The sequence below is a fragment of the Apiospora hydei genome (genome assembly GCF_038363865.1).
Source record: "Apiospora hydei strain CBS 114990 chromosome Unknown utg000003l_segment0_segment0, whole genome shotgun sequence".
Lineage (NCBI taxonomy): Eukaryota > Fungi > Ascomycota > Sordariomycetes > Amphisphaeriales > Apiosporaceae > Apiospora > Apiospora hydei.
Window position 1 is genome coordinate 720,332 of NW_027117362.1, and position 19,583 is coordinate 739,914.

Here is a 19,583-nt window from a genome sequence, read left to right on the forward strand (position 1 = left end):
CCCACTTGCCCAACTTCACCGCAGTGATTGCTAGAGTGAGAGCAGCTTTATCAGCCAGTAAACCAGCCAGTTCGACAATTGCGCATCAGCAACTGTCCCCAAAGCAAGAGAAGACGGACCACCAAATCGCCTACGAACCCAAAGCACCTTTTCACAATGGGCATCAAAAACAAGCGCACGCTGACCAAAACCCGTCGCCATCTGCGGGACCTCGACCAGATCAAGGCCGACTTGTTATCACCGAGGCACCTGGAGCAGTACAAGGAGACGAAGGCGACCGACGACCTTCCGGACTTGGGCAAGTGGTACTGCATCGAATGCGCCAAGTGGTTTGAGAGCGAGAGGAACATGCTATTCCACCAGAAGGGAAAGCCTCACAAGAGAAGGTAAGTTCGACTCGAGCAATCACCCATCAATCACATTTGCTTGTATTCCGAGTTCTGACCATGTTCTTCCCTGTTGCAGAGTCAAGCAGATGAAGGAGGAGCCGTACACCCAGAGAGAGGCCGAGGCAGCCGCCGGGCTTGGGGTCTGCAACGAAGCCCCCTCGAAGCCGGCTGCTGCCGACGAAGATGAGGCCATGATGACTTGAGAAGTTACAAGTACATAATGTCAACGCCGCTGTTTTTCTGCAAACCAACAACCATCTTGGCGCAGCAGTTCTGCCGGCTACGATTATGCATGACCTGCCAATATTCCACGGCATGACAGTACCCATAATGCGTCTCGATACCCTCATCGCGATAATACCGGACATGGCTTCTTGTCAGGCTGTGCCCCTACCTATCTGCTATGCTTAGACGCATTGAGGCTACCTATTATGCAGAGGACAATTAATGGCAGCCTAGACTGACCCTTGGTACAATACATCTCCATGAATTTGTGATCCCAGGCTTGCTTCACAAATCTATACTCATCGAACCCCTCTTCCTCTCGGCAAAGCACTACCACGGCCCCGCGCAATGCCCGATCTGCCTCGTTGCGAGGAGGAAACGCCGCCACGTGAGGGTTGGGGCATGCGCGACTGCCGAGACGGCCGCGGGGCCGGTGCGGAGAATTTCTTGGGCGTGGGTTTGGAGGTAGTGGACGGGTTTTCGACGAAGGAGAAATCGGTGGTCCTGAATCGGCGTCAGTAGAGAGACCATACAGTCAAATGCAAATACAACATACATAAAAGTTGTTTCGCCATCCGGCGGCTCTCCACGCTCTGTACTTCGAGACCAGCCTAGACAAATCGCTGTGTTAACGACTGACACTGCCAACTGTGCATGTTATTGTCGTACCTGCAGGCGCCGCTTGTTCGGGCTCTTGTGGTGCTTGTTGCCTCGCTCTACGGAACGACTCGGCGATAGGACCCTTCACACGTAGTATTAGCACCCTGTTCAGAAGAACCCAAGACACTAAGACGCCGACCGATCTTTCATACCTCGGGGAAATCGACGCAAAAGGCGTTCATGTTGAGCCCGTAGAGGAAGCTGGCGAAGTCCTCGCTGAACCGGGCCAGGCTCTCGTGCATGAGCTGGAAGTGCATCATGTTGGCCTCGAGGTCGGCGACGGCGTCCGAGAGCTCGGCGAAGGCGGGCTCGAAGACGTTGAGCGGGAAGGGCTCGTGGCCGCCCTCGATGGAGCGCTGCGCCGACTCGCGGAAGGAGGAGCGCGAGGACGGGCGCAGGGGCGTGGTCGGGCGCGAGCGGGAGGTGGAGCGCGGGCGATCTGCCATTGTGTCGTTGACTGTGGGCAAGGGGGCGCAGGTAGGTAGGCGGTAGCTTCTTTTTTTGGTCGATCGTTCGATTGGAGGATGCGATTTCGGATGGGGATGGGATCGAGCGTGCGTCGGAGAGTAAACAGTCGGTTTGGTTTCGCTTCCTCTGGCGGCGACACCGGGTGGCGTGTGTGGAAGCTGTCAGGTACCGATTGGCTTGACACTTGTAGGATGAAAGTCTAAGTGAAGACGACGGGTTGTTTCAGGCTGTTAACCTTATGACGAAAATGTGTTCGAGGTTGAGATGATAGAGGGTGCGAATAGCCTCGTATCTCGGATAGATGTCATAAGCCAATGCTGTCGTTACACACGTGCGTGCAGTAAAATCAACATGATCAACTGCCAGCTCTACGGGCTAGCGCTTGGCTTGGCGGGGTCGAAGTCAATTGATTGCACATTGCTTTGCTGTCCCGCACTTTAGCTGGCTCGAGCATTAGACACCACCTGAAGCAAGCCCAAGATACAGCACCAGGTGCAGTACAAGGGTCTTACAGGGCACAGCAGGCACAAGAAGCATAAATTAATAGACTCGTCAATGCGATGTAACACAGAGGGGTACGCCACAAATGATGATAGCTGATGCTAAGGATACCTAGGATACCAGGCCTACCCAAACCCGCGGATCCCTATGCGTGGTCTCGCGACCAATCGAGCAATTAGTGGAGGGCACTGCGAGATTTGGGACTGGATTGGGCCGCTTGGGCGCAGACTTCCCGGGAGCAGCGGAGATTTGGGGGATGAGATGCAAGAGATGATGACGAAGGACTAGTGGTGCGCGACTGGAGCCACCTCCATCCCTCACCAAAAAGCCAGGATTTCCAATATGCCAACAAACGACCGCCAACACCTCTCTGCGTAGTTGTACTGTTGTCGCATCTTGCAACGCCTGTCCGTCTTCTTCTTCTCGTGATCGGGTTTCTCCTCCTTCTCTTATCTCGCATAAACCCTGGTCGAAGCCTTTTTTTAAGCTTCTGTCAAACGAGTGCCATCGCAAATCCGCTTTTTGCGCTTGCAAATCTCGACCCACGAGCACACGACACCCTCCCATCTGAGGCGACGGGGGATTTCGCTTTTCGCTTTACGCCAACCAGCTCTCGCCAGTCGGTCAGGTCAAAGCCTCTAGACTCGCTCGAAGCGACATCCAACAAGCCCCTGTTCGTGCTCTGCAGCAGAAACAACCGACCTCGCTTCCTTGTGATCTACAGAGTGGAGGGGTTGCGCAAGCTGCTGTAGCTGTACCTGAGCCCTGCGCCTCGTTTAGTACGGGTCACTCGGACTCGGCGACGTCCCAACACACCTTCGGGCCCTATGAAAGCCGCGCTGGGCAACTCATTGAAACATTCGAACTGCGTATTTCCTGCGCATCGACTGCTCCTTCGGCCAGACCAAACAGCTAGGCCAGACTTCCCCGCTCTTGTTCGTATCCTAAACTCTACGCCGTCGCTACATCAGACAACCGTTTCGTCTTGGACGTCACTGCCGCGCTCGTCGCCACGTCGCTTATATCAGACCAGCTCCTCGCGCTTGTTTGGGAGAAACAGAGGAGCAACTCGACTTGAGACTTCGAAGCACTCTAGCACGAACACTCAGCGCCACCATACTCTACACAGCAGCTCGAGCTCACTTCTTTACCTGGTCCCCTTCGTTGTTCTCAGCATCGGAGGCTACCTTGTATACGGCACTAAAACGACCGAAGTCGCATTACCTGAGACTCCAGAACTAGACCAATTGGAGGATATTCTAGATATAGATCCCGAGATGGAAGGCACCTTGGGAAACCTGACGCCGGAGCAGCAGACCAAGCTGTGCGAACTATGGAAGCTCATCTACCAGGTTTGCGGCGTCTCGGAGGATGAGATCGCTGAGACTGAAGCCCCTGAAAATGTTCTCCAGCCGAGAACCGACTCCGACGGCTCGGGTCAGCCGAAGAAGGAGAAGAAGCGCCTAGGGCTCTTCAAGAAGAAGGACAAGAAGGGCAAGGAGAACACCGACGAGAAGGCGCCTGTCGTGGCTACTTTTGATGGCATCAAGGAGGACGACCCCGACGACAAGTACGGCCACAACAAGGTCTTCCGCGAGACCCTGGCGAGCCGGTCCCCGAGAGCATTCGGCACACTATGTGGGGGATGATCAAGATGGACCATCCCGATCAGCTGTTATTGCGCTTCCTGCGCGCGCGCAAGTGGGACGTGAACAAGGCACTCGTTATGCTGGTCAGCACCATGAAGTGGCGACAAGACTACAAGGTGGACGACGATATTATGCTGAACGGCGAAGAATACTTTGTGGAGAAGGAGAAGTCGGGCACGGAAGCTGAGAAGAGCTTCGCGCACGATTTCTTGATGCAGATGCGCATGGGCAAGAGCTTTGCGCATGGTATTGACAAGGATGGGCGGCCCATCAACACGATTCGGGTGCGCTTGCACAAGGGTGGAGAGCAAAGCCAGGAGAGTCTCGAGAGGTACACCGTGTACTTGATCGAGACGACACGTTTAATGCTTTCGTACCCTGTCGAGACGGGTTGCATCATCTTCGACATGACCGGCTTCTCCATGGCGAACATGGACTACACACCCATCAAGTTTATGATCCAGACTTTTGAGGCCAACTATCCCGAATCGCTAGGTGTTGTCTTGGTGCACAAGTCGCCCTGGATCTTCCAAGGTATGTTTTGACACAGCGTTCGCTAGAAATCCAAGGATGTACTGACATTATTTCCCCTAGGTATCTGGAAGGTTATTCGAGGCTGGCTGGACCCCGTCGTTGCCGCCAAGGTGCATTTTACGAGCAATGCTAAGGAGTTGTCCGAATTTGTGCCCATGAAGAGGATACCCACCGAGCTGGATGGTGAGGACGGCTGGACCTACCAATACGTCGAGCCCACGCCGGGCGAGAACGCCAAGCTGAAGGACACGGCGACGCGGGACAAGCTGCAAGGGGAGCGCGAGGCCCTCTACGAGGAGTTCGAGGCCAAGACGCTGGAGTGGATCCGCGAGGCGGACGCGGAGAAGCGCAAGACGCTGAAGGCGGAGCGCGACCAGTCGGCGAAGAAGCTGCGCGCGAGCTACTGGCAGCTGGACCCGTACGTGCGCGCCCGCAGCCTGTACGACCGCGTCGGCATCATCAAGAGCGGCGGCGAGGTCGACCACTACCCGGACCCGAAGAAGGCGGCGGCGGATGCGGCGCTCAACGAGAAGCACGCGAACGGGGTTGCGCCGGCGGCTACGCCGGCGGTGGCTGTGGCGACGAACGATGATGATGTCGATTGATCTACCTGTATGTGTGTGATCTTTGCGAGGGAGGGACGAGAAGAAGCAACAAGAGGAGGAGGATTCTGCCTCCTTATTCGGGATATAGGAAGGAGGCTTGGACTTTTTATTTATTGACATATATAGAAAAATGGGGGATTACATTCGAGTGGTTTGCATGACTTTGATACCAAAAATAACCTCTCCTCTCCAACCCATTGGCAGAGAAAGATAAATATATAAACGCTATTCGGAACCTTAGGCTGAAGTACGTGGTATGATGTCAATTTCACGGTATTCTGTAGAGATGCTCGGGTACGAACCCCTTGTTGTGACACAGCAAAAACTGATTCGGGTTGATCCGCCAATCTGCGATCTCTCGTGATAGAAGAAATTGGGAGAGTATCTGAGCATACATACAGAAGCTCCTTCATTCATTGGTGCTGGAAGATTGAAGGCAGCCATATCTCTGGTCTGTTCCCGCTTTCGCATCGGATTTGATACCATATTTCTCTCTGATTAAAGCGTGTTGCTGCTGATTGAACTGAACAGATGCCAGTTCACACACTCATTCGCTCGGTGCGATCGACGATTGGGGTAGACCTAGCCAGCTTCTTCTCGTGAAGATTGCAATCGGGGCCTAGAACATGAGCATACACGTCCGCAAAGGAGATACCAAACAGACGAGATCACGGTAGGACGGTTGCCACGCATCACAACGTTGTCAAGGGATTAGGTCAACTCCAGTTATGGCGTTTGGGTATAGGAAGTAGCCATGTCACTTCAGTTACCCGTCGCTCGTTATATCCGACATCTCGTTTCATCTCGATATACACACTCATTCACTCCGTGCCAGTGACGCTAGGTCGTCAGATAAGCCAGCTTTTATCACATATGCTTGGCTGTTTGTCCACGTAACCTCTTCCACGGTAAAAGGGGTTGGGTGTGACACATTCGGAATGATAAGAGTACGCGTTTGCCACGGCCATCCGGAGCACCATGGCCCGAATGTCAGAATCAATCGGTAGGTAAATATATGCAAACCAACCGTCATCTTCCTGCTCGATTTTGGCTCCTTGGTGGGTTAATATTTACTTCTTGATCCAGTAATAATGCGTGTCATCGCTTAGACCAGCCGGTTTTTTCGTAATTGGCCGTCTCCAATTCGCTCATTGGTTGGCCCAGCTCGAGTCGCGCATTGCAATTGCCAATTGATCCCTCCTCGGATGGAGGAAAGGGGGCAATTGCATATATCTCCTACGTGCTCGGCCGGCCTTCACTCGTGTTTCGGCATCTTGCAAGCCGGGCAGCCGGGCAAATGGTTGGAAACGATAATAAGCCAAGAGATTTGGCTTCGGTGCTTCGCGGAAAACCGAGCGGATATATTGAAGTCGGCCGAGGGGTGCGGCTCCTCATTCTGGGGCAGGACCCAATGAGCTGATGGCGACGGTATGGAGCCCGCTCCACTTTGAGATCTCCAGGTCTGCAAGTTTTTTCTCGTCTCTCGTCGCTTGCGCCCCCATGTCATGTCCCAAGTTCAACGGCGCGAAAAATGCCATGGCAACGGAGGGAGGGAGGGGTACATGGTCGCTATCTTCGTGGTTGGGACTCCTTCGAAAATGGATATACTGGTAGAAGGGCGGTCGGTATATGGATAAATGCGCTGACGTGGAATGCATTGCTGTTGACAGCTGTTAGTATACCCTACGTAATGCGTGGGCTGAATGGTATTGAGATTCGAGATTGTCCAATAGCGTTACACTAAAACTAATCAGAGCTCTGGTGTTTCAGACAGACAGAGGTTCGCTTTCACCATGGACCGCCCTAGCTGCCTAGTTTTACATGTGACCGAGGTTCGTTGATTCACCTTAGTCAGGCATTCGTGCCGGCATCCAGCTACCTACCACAAATTGGCATCGCTACCAGCAAAAAATATTGCTAGGTTGTTCATTGGTGAAAGCGCTAGCTTGGGAGGATACAGGGTACGAAGAACCTATCGTCGATGGGGAGTGCTACTGCAAGCTGCTGCAGGCAAAAGCAGTTGAAAAGCCGCACTGCAGGCAGTGTACGTTGAAGTATGACACTCTGGCAGCAAGGCCGGTAACTATGACCTGGTCTTTGAAGCAGTAGTTGCTACGCCGTGATAGAGTAATAATAAGCTTAATCGAGAATCTGCTCTGAGACTTCTATACTCCAGGTGTTTACTTGCTCAGCGTTGAGACTCTAAAAGTATAGCCCAGTAGAAGGTATACAATATCAAATATTGGAGTTCAACGGTTACAATCAAAGGACAAAATGGAGGAAGGGATGTTGCGCAGCATCATGGGAAAGCGAGTCAAGAGTCTAACCCTTCGTGGGTGTTGATGCATTGCTGGCCAAAAGAGCCGCGCCCACATTCCGATCAAATCAATTGCGGATTTGTAGCCCGAAACAAGAGCTTGCTCCTGTGTGCAGAGCCGGAGTCAGGTACCCGACTTAGAAGCGATAGCTACATCGCTTTGTTAGTAATGTCGGGCATTCTCGAGCAGGACAATAATAAAGAAAGACATCAATATGAATTCATAGTAGAAAAAACATAGCTGTCTCAATCACTCCTTGAACAGTGCAGTGAACACACACATACAACCAGATAAGGCAATATTTTGGGCAGGTTGATGTTGACATAACGGCAATATGACGCCAGCGTGCACCTCCCGTCTTGACAATAGCGAGGCGCTGATTCGTCCGCTGGGCCGAGTCGCAGTCGCTGTTACCGAAGCCAGCGAAGGTACCTCTGCTGGCTCTGCTGGCTCTGGAGCCAAGCTGGCAGCAGAATGGCCCAGCTCGGCCGCTTAGCGTGGAATCTGGGGCCCGGCAAGGCCTGTAGTAGGCTGTGGTCTTCGCCTTTTTCATCAATCAATCGCAGGCCAGCGACACAAAAACCCTCTCCACCTTTCCTCTTCACCTTGTTTCCTCAAACACCATCACTCCTGGGGAGAAAGTCAAGTTTTTTCTTTCCTTTTCCTTTTTCTCTACTTGATCATTGGGAGATAAGTCTGTTACTGTCTCAACCTCTCCACTCCCCTAATTGTCGTTTCCTAGGAGAGCTTCAATTGCTCCTTCGACCTGATATCAGCTCAACGCCACACACCCCTCCTAGTATCCTAGGTACTCAGGACCACGCAGTTTCGTCACAATGCTGGCAACTCGACAGGTCCTGGGCAATGTCGCCCGCTCGCGGGTCATGGGCAACCTCGCCCTGCGACGCACAATGGCCACCGTCTCGGATTCTCCTCTGGACAGGAAGGTAAGCAAGAGAGAAAGAGCCCAGCAGACGACAACCTCGGCGTTGCTGTCGTCGTCCCCGCTGCTGCCGCTGCTACCACAGTCAAGATGGTGTTGCTGACTTATTTCCCGCAACTCGTCACAGGTCAAGCAAAACAACTGGGAAGAGGGCAACTTCATCAACTACAAGAAGATGTCCGAGAACCTCTCCGTGGTCCGCAGCCGCCTCAACCGCCCTCTGACCTACGCCGAGAAGATTCTCTACTCCCATCTGGACAACCCCCATGAGCAGGACATCGAGCGCGGCGTCTCCTACCTGCGCCTGCGCCCTGACCGTGTCGCCTGCCAGGATGCCACCGCCCAGATGGCCATCCTCCAGTTCATGTCCGCCGGCATGCCCTCCGTCGCCAACCCTACCACCGTCCACTGCGACCACTTGATTGAGGCCCAGATTGGTGGCGTCAAGGATTTGGAGCGCGCTGTCGGCATCAACAAGGAGGTCTACGACTTCCTGTCCTCTGCCTGCGCCAAGTACAACATTGGTTTCTGGAAGCCCGGCTCTGGTATCATCCACCAGATCCTCCTCGAGAACTACGCTTTCCCCGGTGGTGAGTACCGAGTCTGACCTATATGACGGCTAAAACATCCATTGGAAAAGACTTGCTAACAAAATCCAGGTCTCCTCATTGGTACTGATTCCCACACTCCCAACGCTGGTGGTCTGGGTATGTGCGCCATTGGTGTCGGTGGTGCTGATGCTGTCGATGTCATGGCCGACCTGCCCTGGGAGCTGAAGGGCCCCCAAGGTCATTGGTGTCAAGCTTACTGGCCAGATGTCTGGCTGGACTTCTCCCAAGGACATCATCCTGAAGGTTGCTGGTATCCTCACCGTCAAGGGTGGCACTGGTGCCATTGTTGAGTACCACGGCCCTGGTGTCGACACTCTGTCTGCCACTGGTATGGGTACCATTTGCAACATGGGTGCCGAGATTGGTGCCACCACCTCTCTGTTCCCCTTCAACGACCGCATGTACGACTACCTCGCTGCCACTAAGCGCAAGGATATCGGTGATTTCTCCCGCACCTACGCCAAGGAGCTCCGCGAGGATGACGGCGCCGAGTACGACCAGCTGATCGAGATCAACCTGTCCGAGCTCGAGCCCCACATCAACGGTCCCTTCACCCCCGATCTGGCCACCCCCATCTCCAAGTTCGCCGAGGCTGCCAAGGCCAACAACTGGCCCGATGAGGTCAAGGCTGGTCTGATTGGTTCTTGCACCAACTCCTCGTACGAGGATATGTCCCGTGCCGCCTCCATTGCTCAGTCCGCCATGAAGCACGGCATCAAGTCCAAGGCCCCCTTCTTCGTCACCCCCGGTTCCGAGCAGATTCGTGCCACCATTGCCCGCGACGGTCAGCTCGAGACCTTCGAGGAGTTCGGTGGTACCGTCCTTGCCAACGCCTGCGGTCCTTGCATTGGTCAGTGGGATCGTCGCGACGTCAAGAAGGGCGAGGCCAACTCGATCATCTCTTCTTACAACCGTAACTTCACCGGCCGTAACGATGGCAACCCCGCCACCCACTCTTTCGTCACCTCCCCCGATCTGGTCGTCGCCATGTCCATTGCTGGCTCGCTCTCCTTTAACCCCTTGACCGACAAGCTCAAGGGCAAGGACGGCAAGGAGTTCCTGCTGGAGGCTCCCACTGGTGCTGGCCTGCCCGACCGCGGCTACGACCCTGGCAACGACACCTACCAGGCCCCTCCCCAGGACCGCCAGTCGGTCCAGGTTGCCGTCGCCCCTACCTCTGACCGTCTCCAGGTCCTGTCTCCCTTCACCGCCTGGGATGGCAAGGATGCTACCGACATGCCCATCCTCATCAAGGCCCAGGGCAAGACCACCACCGATCACATCTCGATGGCCGGCCCCTGGCTCAAGTACCGTGGCCACTTGGACAACATCTCCAACAACATGTTGATTGGTGCCATCAACGAGGCCAACGGTGAGGCCAACAAGGTCAAGAACTCCACCACTGGTGAGTGGGATGCTGTTCCCGCCACCGCCCGTGACTACAAGTCCAAGGGCATCAAGTGGGTCGTTATCGGTGACTGGAACTACGGTGAGGGCTCTTCTCGCGAGCACGCCGCTCTCGAGCCCCGTCACCTTGGTGGCATTGCCATCATCACCCGATCCTTCGCTCGTATCCACGAGACCAACCTGAAGAAGCAGGGTATGCTTCCTCTTACCTTCGCTGAGCCCGCCGACTACGACAAGATCAAGCCCGATGACAAGGTAAGTTATCTGCCCAAGATTTTGAAATATGTGAACCGAACAATTGCTAACTCCATATCTAGATTGACATCAAGTGCACCGAGCTCGAGGTTGGCAAGCCCATCACCATGGTCGTCCGCCCCCAGGACGGCAAGGCCTTCGAGGTCAAGCTGAACCACACCTTCAACGCCCCCCAGATTGAGTGGTTCAAGAACGGCTCTGCTCTGAACACCATGGCCAAGTCGCGCGCGTAAATAGCACGAGGTGTGTGACGAAAGTGAAATAAAAGATACCCGCCGGATGGACAGAATAGAGAGGTGGTTGAAGACACCGGGGACGGCAATCAGCATTGTTGGGGAGGTTTGCTAGAATTGCTCAAGGGGGTTTTATATGGTCTTCTGGTACGGACGTTATGTTTTTCATGGATTATAGCCCGCACATGGAAGTTGCCCTCCTTTTCTAGTCATCTGTACAAATTCATATGTTCGAACTCAAGATTTCTTCAATGCTGTGACCGTAATTGCCTGTTTGATGTGATATTTATTCGATCTGCTGAGCGTACCAGATAATACGTGTTGATACTTGAGGCTCTGGAGCACACCTGGATAAGATCAACTGTATATGATTTACATAAGGTTGTGGGCTGTTGGCTGAAACCGGTCAATCCCGACCATGGAACACAACAAAAGGAACCCGCTGAAATGACGGAATCCTCATGATGGGCATCTTTACCGGCCGGGCAGATATGTCTCAGGGATTGAGTTGGGTTACAGTCTAATAATAAAAGCTCCATCCATGTCCTTACATAAGGCATCAGCCAGGTGCCGAGGAGCCTAGCGTCATGGCCTGCAAGGGTTGGGCTGCAGTGCTGAGTGCACTGGCGGGTCCCTGGACAGAGTCCCAGCGCTGGTTGGATGCAATGCATGCTGCTAAAGGCTGCTGCGCTATGGACGTTCGGTTTCGCCATGACAGACAGTTTGTCCCATTAATTGCATTGGTCGAGGATTTGATGACACGCGACCAGCTCAACCTCGTCTCGTTTCTTTTGGAAGACGGGCCTTCCGCCATTACCCTTTTGAAAGTCCTATCGATTGTTTGATCGATTGACCGAAGTTGCTGCTGGTCACCTAGAGATTCGAAAAGCTTGCTGCCAAATTAAAGCGAAGAAATTGGAAACATTTGATCCATCCACTTCTCGGGGAACTACTGGAATCTGCTTGGTCATTAGCTCCTTTACCTGCCACAAGCTTTCTCGATCCCGCCATCGCCCATCGCCAGCCAACCCACCAGAAACCAGCAGCGCAACTTTTGCGCTTGACGAGGGAAGCCTACCAACGGTCCCAAATAGAAGAGTTGCGCAGCCTCCCTGGTTCCTTCCTTGCTGCGAACGTGAGCGGCACCTGTTATACTATTTTCCCCCGAAGTCTCGAGACTTCCCAGAAAAGAAGCCCGACCTTCCGGCCCCGAACGAACCTCCTACCTACCCGCTCGACCCGAGACGAAACGACGGGAGGATGCCCAACGTACAATCTTTCAGCAGCCTCAGGGCGCGCTCCTATGTCTTCCGGCTGCCGTTGTTCACGAGGCTGATGGTGTTGGCCATCGTGGTGCTGTGGCTTGTGGGCATACAGAGCGCGTGGGATCTGCGGAAATGGGGTGCATTGATACCGAACGAGATGAACTTTTTCACAGGTGAGTGAACTTCTTTACCTCTGTCGCTTCCGCGACTGGGATCTGCGACGAGAATATGGCATGGTATTCGGAGGATGCCGCCTCTTGCGCCAAGTACAGAAACAGGTACATGCATGGGCTTCGGTCGTCACGGGAGGAGGACTAGAACCGATGGCATACTGGGATAGCTGCTGACTGAGATCCAGCGTACCGCATGAACACGTTTCCGTTAATACACCTGAACCTCCTACACGCGCTGCTCAACCTCTTGGCTCTCACCCCGCTACTGGAACGCTTCGAGAGCGAGTACGGAACCTTGACCAGTGCGGCCATGTTCTTTGGACGTGAGTAGTCCCCCCTCCTTATATCCTGTCGCTCGGGAAACTAACGAAATACAACTACAAACAGCGCTGACCACGATCCCCGCCATCGCCTACGTCATCCTCGAGCGTGTCATCTTCCGCGTCAACACGCCGGTCATGGGCGCCAGCATGTGGGTGTTCCTGCTGCTCTCGGTGGAGGCGATGCGGACGTACAAGATCAACCCCTACTTCGTCATCGGGACGGTGCAGGTGCCGACCTGGACGACCCCACTGGTCATGGCTTTCGTCACGGCGGCCCTGATCCCCAGCACCAGCTTCCTGGGCCACCTGTGCGGCATCTGCACCGGCTACCTGTTCGGGCTGGGCTACCTCAAGTTCATTGCGCCGCCCGAGAAGATCCTGCGGTGGATCGAGGGTAAGCTTAATCTGCTTGGCCGGCTGCCGCACTATGTCAGTGTTGATCAGAAGACGTATGGGCGGTTTGGGGTGTTGCCTCAGAGCAGTAATAGCGGTAAGTAACGATTCCCCCTTTTCTTAGGATCTTATCCTCTCCTAAATTGGTCAGCTTGCTAATTACTCGGGATACATATAGGCAGCGCGAATCTGAGCGGACTCGTAGGAAGCACACAACGGCTTGGCCCATAGTCGCATTGGGCGAGTTAGGGTGACCAATGATTCGATGAGATGTGTGTTTTGGTTGAGTTTGTGTGTATTAAGTCGCATATTATATGGCATCATCATGAGGCGTTCTTTGGCATACTGCAAAGCGTAGATTCAATCCTAGATACTAGGGGACGCGATGATGAATCGACTGTGAAATTCATCTTCTAAGTCATACTTGATTGGGATGCTCGTCGACATCAAAAGGAGATATAAGCTTGGCTATGTTGCATTGAAAGACAACCAGGAACGTGTATGTGTTCGAGTTAGAGAAATATGTATTTTATTCATTTGAACGATTCAACCGATACTCCAGAAGTATTGCGACAATGGCTAGAGCTACATCTAGCATTCATTGCCAAAATCAGGGACGTCCTCTACTAAATGCGCGATGTGTCCAATAGCTTGGCGGGCCAGGCGCCGTAGCACTGTAGTGCAGCGTTAACCCCTGCAAACCAATTAAGCTGGACCCCGAAACCCATTAAACCTCCAACCGCGACATCACCACGACTTCACTCTCAATGCTGCTCACCAGCTCCTGACACGCAATTCGCCCGTTACCAAACCACCAAGAGCAATGCCGCGATTAATCTGTAAGTATCTCTGGACCTCTCCTGCCACTTGAATCAGCTATTGCATAAGGAAAGAGTTACGGTACAAGACAGCTAACAACGTGGTACGACCAGCCTCGGCGCTCTTTGTGGGCCGCAGCCCGAAGCTGCAGAAGGCGCCCCCCCTACATCAGCCTCCTCCTCATCGTCGTCGGCGTCGCGTGGCTCTTCATGCTTCCGCTCAACGACTACAGCCGACGCACCTACATCTCCGAGAATGCGCTGCTGCCGGGGCAGGTGCACACCTACTTTGGCGGCAGCGACCAGAACGTCCTGCGCGCCTACCGGCACGAGGTCGGGGCGCTCGAGAATAAGACCAATACTGAGTACGTGGCTTCCACTGGGAGAGTGATTATTTGGAGGATTGAGTCATTATTACACATATACTTGGAAGACTGACTGTTGGGGGGTGATTGTGATATACAGGGTCAACGACAAGCTCGAGCACATGTTCCGGTCCATGGGCCTCAAGGTCGGCCGCCAGAACTACACCTACACGACGTCGGGCAACACGGTCGCCGGCGAGAACGTCTACGCCATCCTGCAGGCGCCCCGGGGCGACGCGACCGAGGCCATCGTGCTGGTCGCGGCCTGGCGCAACGTCAAGGGCGAGTTCAACCGCAACGGCCTCGCCGTGGCGCTGGCCCTGACGCGCTACTTCAAGCGCTGGAGCCTGTGGTCCAAGGACATCATCCTCGTCGTGCCGCCCGACAGCCGCGCCGGCACGCAGGCCTGGGTCGACGCCTACCACGACTCGCACGACTCGCGTCGCGTCGCGGACCTGCCCATCAAGTCCGGTGCGCTGCAGGGCGCCCTCGCCATCGATTACCCCCAGGAGGAGCGCTTCGAGGGCGTGCACATTGTCTACGACGGCATCAATGGTCAGCTGCCCAACCTCGACCTCATCAACAGCGTGACCAACATCGCGAGCGGGCAGATGGGCATGGGCTCCTCGATCCAGCACATGTTCCACCACAACGACCAGTACCGCGACCGCCTCACCTGCATGCTGCGCGGCATGGTGAACCAGGGTCTCGGCCACGCCGTCGGGCCTCACAGCTCCTTCATCCCGTACCACGTCGACGCCATCACGATCCAGCCCGTCGGCCAGGGCTGGCACGACGAGATGGGCCTGGGCCGGCTAGTCGAGGGCACGTTCCGCAGCCTGAACAACCTGCTCGAGCACCTGCACCAGAGCTTCTTCTTCTACCTGCTCATGCAGAAGGAGCGCTTCGTCAGTATCGGCACGTACCTGCCCAGCGCTATGCTGATTGCGGCCAACTTCACTATCACGGCCATTGCGCTCTGGGTTAAGACTGGATACGCCCCCAAGACCAAGGAGAAGAAAGAAGGCGCTGATGCTAAGAAGGCTGATCAGAAATCTGAGGAGACGCCGGCAGCGGTCGAGAGAGAACTGTACCTGCCCCTCAGTTTGGTGACGGGATGCCAGTTCTTGGGTTTTGTTCCCTTGTTCGTGTTTAACCACGCACCGGCCAGTGTAAGTCCTCCCTGCAACCGCTCGTTTCGGTCATCAAACCCCTATATATCATACTAATCATCTCATAGCTCTTGGCCCCCTATTCGTCGTCGTCACCCTGCTGTCCCTGGTCCTGCCCCACTCCCTGTCCTTCTTCCTCGTCACGACGTACAAGCCGACGCACCAGCAGTACCAGCTCATCACCTCCTTCTTCCTGCTGCTCCTCGGCATGTTCCTGTCGACGCTGGCGACGCTCAACTTCAGCCTGGCCTTTTTGGTGGGGCTGCTTGCGACGCCGCTCACGTTCGTCCGACCGTTCCCCAAGATGCCGGCGGCGGGCTACGCCTACTCGGCTCTGCTCAGCGTGCTGAACCCGGGCGTCGTGGTTCTCAGCGCGGCCGTCGCGGCGACGACGCTGCAGGGTAGCAGCGGGCTGGGGTTGGGGGTTGTGGGGGTCACGCCGTGGGAGGCGGTGCAGAAGGTCCTGGAGGAGGGGGCGTTTGGGTGGGGGGTTTGGGGGATGTATACGCCGCTTATCTTTTGGTGCGTGTGGTTCCCGGCTTGGGTGGTGGGCAGTGTGGTTGTGCTGGGGTAGTCGGGGAGATATGCCTTCTCCAAGCAGGTAAATAAGTCATGGGGAGAGAGGGTTTGACCATCCAAGGTCACCGGAATAAAACAGGATAGGGGGTCGTTGATTGTACATATGCCCGGCGGTCAAAAAAAGGATAGACGGCGCGGGGAATGCTGAAAGCAAACACGGAAGGGATACCCCATAGAGATGATGCAGAAAGGAGGAGGGCTGGCTGGCTGATATGTCTGGCCCCCTTTCCAACTATTTCGAGATGTTGCAATGAGAGGTAGCTTACGATGGAATGAACTGGTGGTCGTTCACTCTTCTTGTCATCGGTATCTTTGCCTGGTCCTAGGGGTCTGTAGGTTCACATGGCAACATGTGGCTTGGATCTTGTCTGATAAAACACAATCACATACTGTCCATTCTGAACAGTTGGACTATGCCCGCCTGTACGATGTATCCTAGTATGTTCCCTTATGAATTGTATACCGAAACAGTCCATGGATCCATCGCCCTTGACTGGGTAGCGCCGCCCTATCTCGGCGCCAACCTCCGTATGCCCTCTCTTATAAGCCGTTGGCTCCCAGTCACAACTAATTGAACCAACACCCTCACGGTAATTAGTCGTTGCCGGCAAGCCCCGCTTGTCACCGGCCAAAGCAAAAATCTCTGCCTATTGCTCATTCAACTGTCTCTTTTCACGATACCCACCATCGCCCACCTACGTCCCCGGCGCCCTCCGCCCTTATCAAATAAGCTCCCGCCCTACATAAGCCACCCTAAGAGTCATTCGTTTCATCCAAAGAAGCGGTTCCAGTCCAGTCTCGGACGGGCGATATGGGGGATGTGGTCTAGTGGTATGACGTTTCCTTAGCATGGAAAAGGTTCTGGGTTCGATTCCCAGCCTCTCCAGATTCTCTTCCGTGTACTCGACTCGGTCTCGCTTCTTTGTCCTTCTTTCTCTTTGAAGGGGATATGGTCTAGTGGTATGACGTTTCCTTAGCATTTGGTTGTTTCTCTGTTCTGTTCTTCAGATGGGGACAATGACAGGCTTGGAAAAGGTTCTGGGTTCGATTCCCAGTTTCTCCATTCTTTTTGCTGGTTTTGGCTACTTATCTGTCTGGATATATACCTAGGTATTTATGCCAACGTTGATGTCAGGGTTGACGGCGATAATATCGGCAACACGAGGCAACAATGTAGCCATCGTATATTATTGACTTGCCTGTCATGGCACCTTGGTATTCCATAGTCTCCCCAATTCGCGACTTTGCCAGCTTGTATGTAGTATGCCAGTTCCCCTGTATCACAGCAACATCCATTCATCAACATCTTCGTCCCGATCATCCAACTCCTTTAGAGATCGAACGTCGAACTTGTCGAATTTCCCAGCAGTGAACACTTTAATGAAAGTCCAGCCGTTATCGACACGCAAACGCAAGTAATTTCCAATGGCATCGAATGCATCGGTTCGCCAATGCAAGACTGCATCCTCCTTCTTGTAAACCGGTAGATCCCCCAAATGGGACCTGTCGCCTCGTATTTCGAAGGTGGCGATAACGTTGCGGACCATGTGGCATACTTCAGGCGCCAAAGGAGCAGAGGCATGCCGCCACTGCTCCTTGCGGTGCTCGAGCCATGGATAGCTCGATTGGGAGCCCAGGAGCTTCTTTTGCGTGTCAAAGGTGAAGTGGGCGGCGCAGATGTCAATGTACTCGTCTGAAGAACCATTCATTTCGTCAACGAAGTGGCTTTCAGGGTCAGGTTCCAGGAAGGCCTGGAAAGACAGAGCGAAGCAGTCCCAGTCCGTGCTGACGAAGACGGCGCCCTGCAACTGGTCTGTGGCAAGGTTTGGCCTACGCGTCAACATCTCGACCGCATCGTGACCAGCAGCGAAGTGGCCGTAAGACCACCTATTCTCGGAGTCAGCGGTACTCTTGCCATGGAGTAACCTGCACACCAATGTAAGTATGTTGCTTACCACCATTCCGTCGTCCGTTCCCAGCCGGGGTCCTCGACATCGTCGTCGTCGTCATCACCATCGCACAAGTCCGAGCACCAGTCCCGAAAGTGATCCCAATCGGGCGCCACGGGAGGCACGGCGTAGACGTCGACGCGGACGTTGTAGAAATCTTTGGCGCAGAGCCGGCTTTCGCGGGTGGTGAGCATGAGGGGACTGATGAGAGACTTGAGCGGCACTGCACATGTACATTAGTCGAAAGCGACCTCATCATTTGCCCGGACAGGAATCCACTTGCTGATTCGAAGCGACTCCCGGTGGACCAGGACGATGCGGCGGCTGGACTCTTCCTCGAGGGCATGACGCCAGATCATGCGGCGGAGCTCGGGCGCGAGGTCTTGGAACCGAGTGAAATCGGCCATGATGGTACAGACGCGCGGGATGTTGTCCGTTGGTGTTGGTGTCTCAATCCAGAAAGCTGCAGGTCAAGTTTTGAAGTTAGGCGCATGCATACCCAATGATATACATGGATATCAATCACTAGAGCGCTAAGGGGCTATACCTTAATCTATTTTGGGTGACCTTCACCCTGGTCAGACAGCGTCTCTGGAACCCTACTGCCGGCGCACTGACGTCAAAGCACTATACGGGGCTTAATTGTTTTCGAGTTTTATCTGTATCGAATTTGTCAACCTAGAAATGCCAGGAAGTCGTAGCACCCTTGCCTTTGAGAGAAGTCACCTGGTATGAACCCAATCGCAAACACAGCTCAAAATTAATGCCATTTTCCCATGACTGCCTTCATCTACGAAACTCGACCATCTCTCCAGTTTCCGTACACTATCTATCCTGTGCATTATGACTGCTCCTAGGCAGTATTCTCCTTGATCAATGTGCCCCTATTCTTCAGGCGCAAACCGCAGATGGTTGTTCACTGCTGTACTGACGAGCTTCCTTCTATGGCCGCATCAGAAGGCAAGATGGTACCATCTGGGCTCTTGTTGCCAGCTAGGAGTCATAGTCTCATCGACCACGACTTCCCCGGACGGAGCACGGCATCCCTCCCAGCATATCTCCAGCCACTGAGGGTCGACAGGATCAACAGGGCCACAGAGAGAAAACCGCTTCAGATGCCTTGCTCCCTCCATCACAACTTGGATGGCCCGCATCGCCTGGGGGCTAGCCTGATCCCCAAATGCTACATATCCAGATAGGACGATCGCAAGCTGCGTTAAGCTGGGCACTTGGCATACAGCTTCTGCTAACTGGGCACCCCAGGCCCGACCCCAATTCTCATCCTATATAGGCAGTCGTTTTCATTAGTATTCCATATTCTCAGCCTATTATGATTAAGTTGGGAATCTCACCATTTTCATTACTCCTTGGCTGAAAAGGGATCGAGAGCCGGAGACGCTTCTAAGTACAAGCCATTTGAGATTGGGACACTGCTTGAAGCAGGCGATCTGGTTTATGGCGTCGTCCAGATTGTAGGGAGGCTCCTCGACTCGAAAGACGCAACCGGCCTTTTGTAGGGACGTTGCATGGTTGCTGAAGATATCTTGCCAGAGGAAACAACCTCGGCTGCTGTGGAGACTGATTGGCGGAGTGTTGGTCTGAACAGCCGTCAACACCGTGACTTTACGAATGAGTGCCTTCAGAAGATAGGTTCCGGCACGACGTTGCCATGCGAGGTCAAGCGTATTGATGGACCACTTCTTGGCAGCGTTCTCAAGCAACAGTCTCTCCAACTCTACGCGCTGAGA

At 54.2% G+C, this 19,583-nt stretch overlaps 7 protein-coding genes across 7 annotated transcripts; 5 read left to right on the forward strand and 2 right to left on the reverse strand.

The window, feature by feature from the left end:
* Window positions 1–156: 156 nt before the first annotated feature.
* PG997_002022 (C2H2 finger domain-containing protein) lies at window positions 157–592 on the forward strand (the record flags this gene model as incomplete). The annotated part of the gene is made up of 2 exons (XM_066806337.1): window positions 157–386; window positions 466–592. 2 exons carry the CDS (start codon window positions 157–159, stop codon window positions 590–592), a joined length of 357 nt encoding a protein of 118 aa, XP_066673633.1.
* Window positions 593–913: 321 nt separating this feature from the next.
* On the reverse strand, window positions 914–1,720 carry PG997_002023 (DASH complex subunit Dam1; the record flags this gene model as incomplete). Its single annotated transcript, XM_066806338.1, has 4 exons — window positions 914–1,118; window positions 1,171–1,225; window positions 1,284–1,356; window positions 1,427–1,720. The coding sequence occupies 4 exons, from the start codon at window positions 1,718–1,720 to the stop codon at window positions 914–916; spliced, it is 627 nt and encodes a 208-aa protein (XP_066673634.1).
* A 1,350-nt stretch (window positions 1,721–3,070) lies between these two features.
* Window positions 3,071–5,031, forward strand: PG997_002024 (CRAL-TRIO domain-containing protein; the record flags this gene model as incomplete). Its single annotated transcript, XM_066806339.1, has 3 exons — window positions 3,071–3,829; window positions 3,898–4,426; window positions 4,487–5,031. 3 exons carry the CDS (start codon window positions 3,071–3,073, stop codon window positions 5,029–5,031), a joined length of 1,833 nt encoding a protein of 610 aa, XP_066673635.1.
* A 2,274-nt stretch (window positions 5,032–7,305) lies between these two features.
* PG997_002025 (uncharacterized protein) lies at window positions 7,306–7,845 on the forward strand (the record flags this gene model as incomplete). Its single annotated transcript, XM_066806340.1, has 2 exons — window positions 7,306–7,363; window positions 7,694–7,845. The coding sequence occupies 2 exons, from the start codon at window positions 7,306–7,308 to the stop codon at window positions 7,843–7,845; spliced, it is 210 nt and encodes a 69-aa protein (XP_066673636.1).
* Window positions 7,846–8,185: 340 nt separating this feature from the next.
* PG997_002026 (aconitate hydratase) lies at window positions 8,186–10,798 on the forward strand (the record flags this gene model as incomplete). The annotated part of the gene is made up of 5 exons (XM_066806341.1): window positions 8,186–8,296; window positions 8,420–8,882; window positions 8,952–9,034; window positions 9,081–10,565; window positions 10,628–10,798. The coding sequence occupies 5 exons, from the start codon at window positions 8,186–8,188 to the stop codon at window positions 10,796–10,798; spliced, it is 2,313 nt and encodes a 770-aa protein (XP_066673637.1).
* A 1,186-nt stretch (window positions 10,799–11,984) lies between these two features.
* On the forward strand, window positions 11,985–15,881 carry PG997_002027 (uncharacterized protein; the record flags this gene model as incomplete). The annotated part of the gene is made up of 7 exons (XM_066806342.1): window positions 11,985–12,236; window positions 12,422–12,559; window positions 12,624–13,049; window positions 13,131–13,153; window positions 13,864–14,135; window positions 14,236–15,311; window positions 15,376–15,881. Exons 1-7 carry the CDS (start codon window positions 12,059–12,061, stop codon window positions 15,879–15,881), a joined length of 2,619 nt encoding a protein of 872 aa, XP_066673638.1. The 5' UTR covers window positions 11,985–12,058.
* A 1,285-nt stretch (window positions 15,882–17,166) lies between these two features.
* PG997_002028 (uncharacterized protein) lies at window positions 17,167–18,242 on the reverse strand (the record flags this gene model as incomplete). The annotated part of the gene is made up of 3 exons (XM_066806343.1): window positions 17,167–17,773; window positions 17,842–18,047; window positions 18,105–18,242. 3 exons carry the CDS (start codon window positions 18,240–18,242, stop codon window positions 17,167–17,169), a joined length of 951 nt encoding a protein of 316 aa, XP_066673639.1.
* Between the last annotated feature and the right edge of the window lie 1,341 nt (window positions 18,243–19,583).